At 46.5% G+C, this 9,867-nt stretch overlaps 1 protein-coding gene across 3 annotated transcripts in view; it reads right to left on the reverse strand.

Annotated features, from left to right (window-relative positions):
- Positions 1-9,867, reverse strand: part of ELMO2 (engulfment and cell motility 2) — a 36,573-nt gene that overhangs the window by 21,407 nt on the left and 5,299 nt on the right. For 2 of the 3 annotated variants that reach the window (XM_006881596.1, XM_006881595.1), the window contains exons 5-7: positions 9,089-9,270; positions 6,882-6,981; positions 5,409-5,560 (exon numbers count right to left, since the gene is read on the reverse strand). In XM_006881596.1, the coding sequence (XP_006881658.1) occupies positions 5,409-5,560; positions 6,882-6,981; positions 9,089-9,270 (434 nt within the window). The remainder of the gene's footprint in view (positions 1-5,408; positions 5,561-6,881; positions 6,982-9,088; positions 9,271-9,867) is intronic. The other variant, XM_006881597.1, reaches the window with a different exon arrangement.

The raw sequence follows: 9,867 nt of genomic DNA on the forward strand, positions 1-9,867 counted from the left end.
ACAAGGTATTTTTCTAAGGACTATTAAAAAAAAAAGAATGGTAAGCAATCCAAATGCATCAGAGAGTTGGACAATGACTAGGGAGGACAGGAGAGTGGATGCTTTTGAGCTGTGGTGCTGGAGAAGGGTACTGAATGTACCAAGGACTGCCAGGAAAACAAACAGATTCATCCTGGAGAGGATTAAACCAAGCTACTCCTTGGAGGCAAGGATTCTGGGGCTTCGTCTGACATACTTTGGACATGCTGCCAGGAGGGACGGGTCCTTGGAGAGGGATATCATGCTTGGGAGGGTGGAGGGACAGCGCAGGAGGGGAAGATCCTCTATGAGATGGATTGATTCGGTGACTGGGGTAATCGGGATGGGTGTGTCAGAGGCGGTGAGGTTGGCGCAGGATAGAGCAGGGTTTAGGGCCGTTGTGCATAGGGTCGCTATGAGTCGGAAACGACTCGACGGCACATAACAACAACAATAACAACAACAAGCAATCCAAATCTTCACCTTAGTAACTGTTACTTATATAAATTAGAATCCCAAGTAGTTGTTGAAAATCATGTTCAATGGCAAAGGTTCTTTATCAGCTATTTAAGGATGGGCTGACAGGATCTGTGAACCCCAAAAGCGGCTCAGAGAAGTCTTCTAAGAAAGTCTACAGCTGTAACCTTGTGGATTGAGAGATATGCTGCCAATCCAAAAGCAGGCTGGTTTGAATCTGCTCCATGAGAGGAAAGTGGCCAAACTCTTCCCGTACAATTTACAGCCTCTGAAAAACTGCTGGAGCATCAGTTCCAACTTGGCAACATACAGCATCATTAACGGTCACTGTTATTTTCAATTTAGCATTCCTTTTATAAGACTCTTTGACGTAGGGAAATGTTCAGGATATAGACAATAAAAAAGCAAGGTATATACACAACCCATTTAAGAAGAATCTAATTTTTTAAAAAATATTCTTAAAAAATCCACCCCAAACTAGAGGGTCATTTCATTTAATGTCCACAGTGACAAAGTCTGGCAGTGGGATAGTGGACACTGAATGACTTTTTTGTGCTTTCAGTCTTTGACTATTAACTTAATCTTGCTTTATTTTAAACAAAGCCCAGCCATTGTCTGGAATCTGATACGCCTGGAGGCAGAAATCTCAAACAGTCCTGGCACTTGACAAGACGTTTTCATCCATCCGGCAGGGGTGTGCTCCGTCCGGCAGGGGTGTGCTCAGTCCTGCAGGGGTGTGCTCTGAGGCTCTTGCTAAAGGGGCTGGTGGGTTTCCGGGCCAGGTGGGGGACATGCTGGTGTCTAATGAATGGCACTGCATGTCCCTCCATTCAATCAGCAGAAAGCGTAATTTCCCATGACATTTGTGGACTGAAGGATTCACTGACTATCTCCTAAAAAAATGCCACCTTCCTCTCTCATCCTCAGGGAGGTGGCTGGGATCCTCCCCAGCCCAATTTAGAGTCAAAGAAACAGAGGGGCAGACTGGAGGTCACAGGAAATTAGAACTCTCGTCCCTGTTATTGTTAATGTTCGTTTCAATGCAATCGACTTTTTGGCTCTTTGGGTACAAGTTAAGGGCTTAAAAGTTGGAAACTGAAATATCATTTGATCCAGCAATTCCACTACCCTAAAAAAACCAGAACCGCCATCCAAATGGATATATGCACATCCATGTTTACTGCTGCGTTATTTACAACAGCAAAGAGATGGAAGCAACCCAAGTGCCCATCAACAAACAAATGGATAGAAAAACTATGATATATGATAATACTACACAGCACTGAAAAACTATGAACTCATATAACATTAAACAACGTGCTGATCCTGCAGTGAAATATCTCAATCACGAAAGGACAAATACTTCATACCACCACTGCTATAAAGCAGGTCTGACATAGGGGGTTGAGAGGAAAAAACTATAAGATGAACACTGCATTGGAACAGAGGAAGGAAAGAATTAAAAGGAATATATGATTAAGCATTATACATACAACAGCCCAGAATAAGAGGTACATTGCAAAGAGGACTGAGGGAGGGGGGAGGTAACTATGCAACAATGAATGAATATTTTAAAAAACAGTGAATTTGGGGGAGGGGGAATGGAGGGAGAGGAGATAAAAATGTGCAATAATGAATGAATAAAAATTAACTTTTCCATAGTTTTGTTTAAATCATAAATAAAATATTTTATTAAAAAATAAAATTAAAAAGATTTTTAATAAAAAAGTGATAGGCAGAAATTAGAACTGAAAATACAAGAAAAGAAAACACAGAGGGGGCAAACCTTGTTTTCACTTGGAAGAGTGAAGAACAGGCTGGAAGCCGAGTGGAGGGAGACAGGGCTGCCACAGATCCTCACCTCCGGACCTAGAGCCTCCCCCTCCCACCTCGGCTTTCCTTTCAGGGGTCAGGCAATGTCTGACACACTAAGGGTGAGCAAGTCAGGCAAGGGGTGGGTCCACCCTGGTTTTGGGAAGGCCAGTCTCCCTTGAGTTGTGGTGGTGTTAAGGTAAGTTGAGCATGACTCTTAGCGATCCTATGAACAGCTTTGAACCCTGTCCTGTCCTGTGCCATTCTATCATTTCTGATATGGTTGATTCTACAGCTTCAGCCACTATGTCCCTTCATCTTGTTAAGGGTCTTCCTCTCTTTCGTCACCTTCCACCATTCCAAGTGTCATGTCCTTTTCCAAGGAATAGCCTCTTCTAACAACATCCCCAAAGTGTGTGAGACAAAGCTTCACCATCCTTGACTCCAAGGAGCATTGTGGCTAAAGTTGTGCCAAGACATAAGTGCTTGCTCTTTTGGCAGTCCACAGGACACTCGGCACTCTTTCCCAACACACACAACTCAAGGGCATTGATTCTGCTGCTGTCATCCTTATTCACTGTCCAGCTCTCAGATGCACAGCAGATAATTGTTCTACACGGTCCTCTGAGGAGAACGGCTTAACCTGATAGCACACAACAAACACTGTAGGTTGCAATAAGCTTTTTTTCTTTTTTAAATTTGTTTTTATTTCATATTTTTTGTGCATGTACCATCAAATCGGATCTGACTGGTACAGGAGAAGATTGTCCCTCCTTCTCCAGCAGAGCATCTGGTGGATTCAAACCGCACACCTCTGGGATTACAGTGCAGCTTCTTGAGACTAGGCTACCAGAGCTCCCTTCGATAAGCTTCTTAAAGAGCCAAGCAAACTCCCGTCCAGTGCTGACCACTGTGGCAGTTCCTTTGATCTCCTTTGACCCTCATGCATCTGAGAGGCGGGGGTGATAACCCCAACCTACCAAAGAAATGGAGGCCAGAAAAGATCAGATAACCTGCTTAAGACAGTGAACAAGTTCACACGTCACTTTTATCGAGTCCTGCTCTAACAGAAGGAAGCTCTGGTGATGTGGTACCTAGCCACACGCCCCTAGGGAGGTACGCTGCCTGTCCAAAGGTGGTGTCTCTCTGGCTGTTCAAACCTACCAGCAGGTCCTCGGGAGAAGGACGGGCAGACTCCTTCTGTACAATTTACCACTTCTGAAAACCCAGTGGAGGATCAGTTATGAGTTGGTTTTGACTCCACAGTAGAGCTATAACAGAAATACCACAATGGACGGCTTTAACAAACGCCTCATTATTCTCCACTGTTAAGAAGTCCAGCTTCTGAGTGCCAGCCCTAAAGGCAGGCGATGTCTCTCTGTGGGTTCTGAGGAAAGACCACGGTCTCCTTTCAGCATCTGAGACCTTGGTTGGAGAACTCCATGTGTGTGGTATAAGTCTTCCCCCGGGTGAGGTGAGTTTCAGCGTGGGATGACAGCTCCCAAGGAAGTCTGTGCTTCTGGCTCTGGTGCTTCTCTCTGGACTGAAGTCAGAGATCCCCACCTCTCTATTCACTCCTCTTTTTCTTTCATGTCTTGAAATACAAAAGGTGATGCAGGCTACACCCCGGAGAAATTCCCCTGATCAGGGCTGTGACGGGAGAAAGGGTACTGAATCCCACCCTAATTGCCAGATGCCTTCCTGTAAAATGACTACATTACTCCTTAACCATCAACTCACTGAGATCAAAGCTCACTTTGTGATCAAAGCCCAGCCAAGCTGACAAGGTTTGGGGTGTGGGGGAAGGCACAATTCAGTCCAAGGCATGCCACTTGTGACCTCTCCTAACTGCATATTGTAACCACATGCAAAACAATTTCACCAGATGATGCTATCAGTAAATCAATTCTAAGCTCAAATTCTATCCTTGGTAAAATTTCTCTTCATCTTTGAAACCAGAATACAAGTAATCTGCTTCCAAATGTGATAGTAGAATGGGCACAAGGTTGACATTTCCATTAAATGGGAGAAATGAAAGAGAAACACAAAATAATGGGCACCAAGCGAGTCCAAAACCCAGTAGAAAGATACACATTTGCTCTTTATGCATGGAAATAATCCTCTGTTCTAAGACCACCTAAGCTGAGGATTATGGAAGATCTCCATGTGTCTGGGCCCCAATCTTCTTGAGTCTAGGAGATTCTCTGTGCAGTGGCCCCTGTCCCAACGGATGCATTCTGCTTCCAGTTCTTCCCTCTTGACAGTAGTCAGGCTATTCCTTCTTTTCTGCTTCTCTTTTCCTCATGAAATATAAAAGGTGATGCAGGCCACACCCAAGGGAAACTGACAATCCAATCTAACAATCCCACTAGGCTGTGATCTGAGTAAGGATGTTGCACTTTACCCTCATCCTCTTACAAACGACTGGCTGATCATATCATAGCACAGTCGATGAATGTATCATTATCCTCTTGCCAAATTACATCACTACATAACTTGAAAACCACTGAGAGTTGGTTTGCAAGTTCACACCTGTTACGGCAGGAACGCAATTCAACCCATGACAGAAACAACTGTGAGTCTAAACTTTTATCACCCTGAACTTGAGTCCTAAAAACAACCCCCTGCTACCTTCCACAGCAAACTGTTCAGTAAATGCTCATTTAATAGACACTGGTTGAACTACTTCATTCAAAGCAGAGGCTATAAAAACAAATGGTCTTTGTCTTGAGCGAAGCTAAGGTTTAACACTGGAGAATGATAATGAAATTAGAGTATTTCATGCAAATATTATAATTCATATATGTAGATTATTAGACCCAGAGAAGAGAATGCATCTCATGTCTGGTTGGAATAAGAAGGCTGGGGGAAATGTCGCTTTATTCTCTGAGCCAAGGAGAGTTAGCTGAGGAGTTTAGGCAGGAGCATGACGTAACCAGTTATGAGTTAGTTTTGGAAAGAATTCTGGCAGCGGTGTGGAAGAGATGGAGAATGAATGAACAAGAAGATCTGATTCTTGGAACAGAAACAAGGCAGAGAAAGGACTGTAAGACTCAACTAAAATACAAAGAGAAGGGGGGTGGGGCAGGGTCCTTACTCACACCTGAAGGTGTGAAATGAGCTGTCCCACGGTGATTTCCTCTGCAATCTTCTGGTACAGACTCTGGCTGTTCAAGACCATGCTCTCCAGAATGGCCAGGGACCTCTGAAGGATGGACACGTCCACCATGGGCTGGCTCACGTACCCTGCAATCTAAACCCGAGGGGCACATCAGTTGGGGAGCTGAGGGCCCAAGAAAGCGGGACCACTGGGAAGTTGAAGGTCAGCCTTTGGAGGCTCTGTCCTCTTGGACATAATACCTATATTTTAAGCAGCTGTCTACTACTCCAATGTACCAAGGGCCATACTGCCCCTGATGGTGGGCGCAGTGTGTTCCAGGCTCCGCTGCTAACCCAACAAAGGTCAGCAGTTCAAGTTCACTAAGTGCTTCATGGAAGAAAGATGAGGCACTTGCTCCAGTTAAGATTTACAAATCCAACGGAGGTTCACCTCACCATGAGCTGGAATCAACTCGGTGATGGGGGGCCTAGGTTTTTGGATTTTGTTGCCGAACAAAAGAGGGCTAAATGAGAAGTCCTCTTAACCTCTTCATTTTCATTAAGTTCAGTCTGCAATTAAAGCCGTTGGCTAATGGTATGCTATGTATAGCTATCTTGGCCAGTGTGTCAGGGATTCCACACTCATGAATAATTCAATATCAGATTATAGTTTCCAATTCATTGTTTTTCTTCACAATGAAAGATCTTAATCCTTAGATTTCAAAATAGATCATGGAGGAGCTAGGTAGAAAGATTTTACTGATGCTTGTATTTCATTCGACCTACGTGCACTCTAGTCTCACACACACTTTTCCCCATACACATGCCAGATTCTGAGAGGTGTGATGCACCTTTAAATCTTTAATTTCTCTTCTCAATTACTACTGTACTAACCCTGACTAATGGTCACTGCGCCTTTGCTCCAGTATCTCCAGTGTCAGGAAGTTCCCAATGTTCCAGCTCAATGAGAGGGCAAGGCCAGGAAGATGGAAACCTAATAGTTCACTGACTGTACATCAGTCTTCTGGACTGACACTGTCCCTTATTATAGTAGTAAAGAGGGGAAAGTTAAAAATACCCTTAGTCCCTCCCTTGGCCAATGACACCAATCTAACAATCCAATCAGGCTACCTTTCAGGTTTATAAATGGGGGGGGGTGAATGAAATGAACATTCTTTATCAGAAGAAAAGAGAGAGCTCAGAAGACAACAATGGTGTCGGTTTTATTCCAAGTCCCACTCCCGATCCATCCAGACCTGGGAGCCTAGCTCCACCTTGCCCACTGCAGGTTTGAGAACATAACTGAGATATCCTTTCAGGGGCTACAGGAAGACCAAAGGCTGAGGAAGACAAATCTGGCCCCAGGGATTAGGAAGCTGACTCCCACCTGAATGGCTACACAGCCTGCACCTTCCCTTAAATCCAGAGACCAACCAGCAGCTCAAAAAGGAAAGAAAGGCGGGTGGAAGCCTCACCTGCTTAATAAAGGTGATTGAAACCATGTCCCAGGAGACGATGCCATGGTCCATGAGCTCTAAGAAGGCAGTCAGGGTGAATGCCAGCATCTCACTGTAGCTGAAGTGCGTACAAAAGACACAAAATAATGCAGGGTTAGAACCGGGAACCCAGGAGTCAAGACAGTTAACGCATGGAAGCTTTGCCTGCGGAAAACAGCTGAAGTTTGCATATCCACTGTGACAGCCAAGTCCCAGAGGGAAAGGTGGCTGGGTGAGCCAGCTCTTCTTTCCCTTACAGCCCCATCTCAGGGAAAGAGTCACTTCCTATTGCCTGAGGTCAAAAGGTATCAGCCCTTCGTCAAACTCTAAAACTTGTTAGGGGGATCTCCACGAACTTCAGCCCCATGGAGCCTTTAGTCAAGGGGCAGCAGGGGACATGAGGAAGAGTGCAAGGTGTGGACATGGGTTCAACTCCTATTCAACCATTTATTAACCATCTAAGTTTGGCCTTTCTGAGCTTTGGTTCCTTCCTGTGTAAAACAGAGATAATCTCAGAGTTTACTTCACGTGGCTGTGGTGAGGACAAGATGACAATGTGAGCAAGCCCTCACCACAGTGCTGAGAGGAAGGATTCAAATGTTTTCTCTCTCCTTACATGCATCACCCTTTTACGTCTGCACAGGGCACTATAATTAACAAGCCATTCTCCCACTTACAAGACATACTCAGATCTACTGTCTCATTAACAAAACTCCTCGCAACAACGCTGCGAGGTTTTTTTAAAATTCCCATTTTAAAGAGCAAGAAACTAAGGCTAGGCCAACTGTGCCTCCCTAGAGACTGCACAAGTCCCGTCAGTTCAGATGGGAGCCAAGGCTTTGGGCATTCAATGCAGCCCGAGGGTCCACTGTGCACCCCCAGAGACTGCTCATCCTGTCAGCACAGGTGCGAGCCCCAGGCTTCAGGCACTCAACACAACTCGAGGACCCAAGACTTCAGACAGGTAAGATCAGGATTCATGTTCAGTTTGGCTGAAAATCTCAGCAGCTGATGCACTAGCTAAAAGAAGATTTGACTCCCTTTCTGTCAGTTCAGCCTCCACTTGCTCACATGGGAACCTAAGAAGACATCTATCAATCCACTGCTGCTCCCAGGTATAGCTTCCCACCTCATTCTTAATACGGTCCAGACACAGACACACAGCCCTGGTGTATAATAAAGCTTGAGGGCCTTCCTCACTGTGAAAAGGTGTGGTTAATGATTTAGGGTGACTACAAAGGGGGGCTTATTTGTGGAGAGAGAGAGAGAGAGAGAGAGAGAGAGAGAGTGTGTGTGTGTGTGTGTAAACAGTGGGGAAGTGATGGAAAGGAAGACAGTGGTTAAGAACAGGTGTCTATACTGGTAGAAAATGTGCAGACAGCCCGCTCACTAGCCCCCACCACGCCGAGCATTCTTTTACAAACTGACAGGCTTGCCGTCGACCATCACTTCCTTCCCTGACTTGCTCAGCACCTATTTTCACTACCCACTTGGCGCCCAGTCATCTGCTGGTTGGCACGGTTCAATCTGTGAGAGCCTGTACTTGTCCTCAACCAGACTATAAGACTGTAGAGCCTAGCTGTGAATTCTCTCTCTCTCTGCGGACCTTAAGGAGCCCTGGCAGCACAGGGATAAGGTGGGTTGGCTGGTAACTGAAACGTTGGCAGTTCAGACCCATCTGCCACGCCCCGGGAGAAAGACGAGGCAGTCTGCTTCTGTAAAGGTTTGCAGCCGTGGAAACCGTATGGGCAGCTGTCCATCCTAGAGGGTCACTGAGAATTGGAACCAACTCAATGTCAGTAGGTATTATTTTCATAGAAGCCCTGGTATTCAAGTAGTTGGATGCTTGGCTGCTAGCCCAGAGCCTGCTAGTTCAAACATACAAGTTGCACTGAGGAAGGACGTGGCACTCTGCTTCCTTAAAGACTGACAGCCTCGGAAACCCTACGGAGCGGCTGTCCTCCATCCTGGATGGCCGCCAGGAGTCAGAATTGACCCAACGGCAGTGAGTTTTATGAGCAGTCTCGTGTGGGCTGACTGTTTTGCATACAGAAGATGTTTAATAAATACTAGGTTGGTTTTTCTTCGCCCCCTCACCCCCCAGCCCCCGACTCTGTGGAATACAAGAACAGGATGGCTGGTGGGACGTGGTGGGTCTTTGAACACCCCAGGGGCACAGTACTTACTGGGACAGGAGCTTGGTTCCACTCTCCACCAGCCGCGTGAGCACCACGATGCCATCCATGTTGATAAACTCGGTGGCAAAGGTCACGTCAGCAGAGAGCTTGGCCAGCTCCTTCATGGCGTCCAGCCGGGTCTCCATACTGGACGACTGGGTCCTCTCCATCAGCTGGCGTGCAGCCCGGGACTGTGGGAGCAGGGACAAGACCTGTGCCATCTGCTCCTGGCAGCAGGCTGCCCTCCGGAATAGCTCTGAGGGGCTGCTCTCTGGACACCCAAGCCTGAGGCAAGACTCGTTTGTCGTGCCGCTCAGGAGCTGCGAAGTGTTTACTGACTCCATCAGGGAGTTAATGTACAGTGCGCCAAGACCAATCTGCGGCTACCTACATCCTTGCTGCCACTCTGTCTACGGGTGACAAAAATGCCAGCTAAGGGGATGCAAGAGCGATTTGGGAGACAACAGTTCCACTAACCAGGGTAAGTCACAGAGAAACGGATTCAGTGATCTTTCTCTCGGTATCACTGTCTTCCTTCCCATCACTTCCTGCTGTTCACACACACACACACACACACACACGAGGGCTCAGTTCCAGGACCCCTGACGGTACCAACATGAGTAGGCTGTTCACGTCCTTTATATAAAATGGCCCAAAGGGAGCTCTGGTGGCCTAGTGGCATGAAGCTGCACTGCGATCTCAGAGGTACACGGGTTCAAATCCATCAGATGCTCTGCTGGAGAAGGAGGGACAATCTCCTCCTGTACCAGTCAGACCCGATTTGATGG

The sequence above is a fragment of the Elephantulus edwardii genome, unplaced genomic scaffold, assembly GCF_000299155.1.
Source record: "Elephantulus edwardii isolate Elephantulus edwardi_28Jun2011 unplaced genomic scaffold, EleEdw1.0 scaffold00015, whole genome shotgun sequence".
NCBI classification, from domain to species: Eukaryota; Metazoa; Chordata; class Mammalia; order Macroscelidea; family Macroscelididae; genus Elephantulus; species Elephantulus edwardii.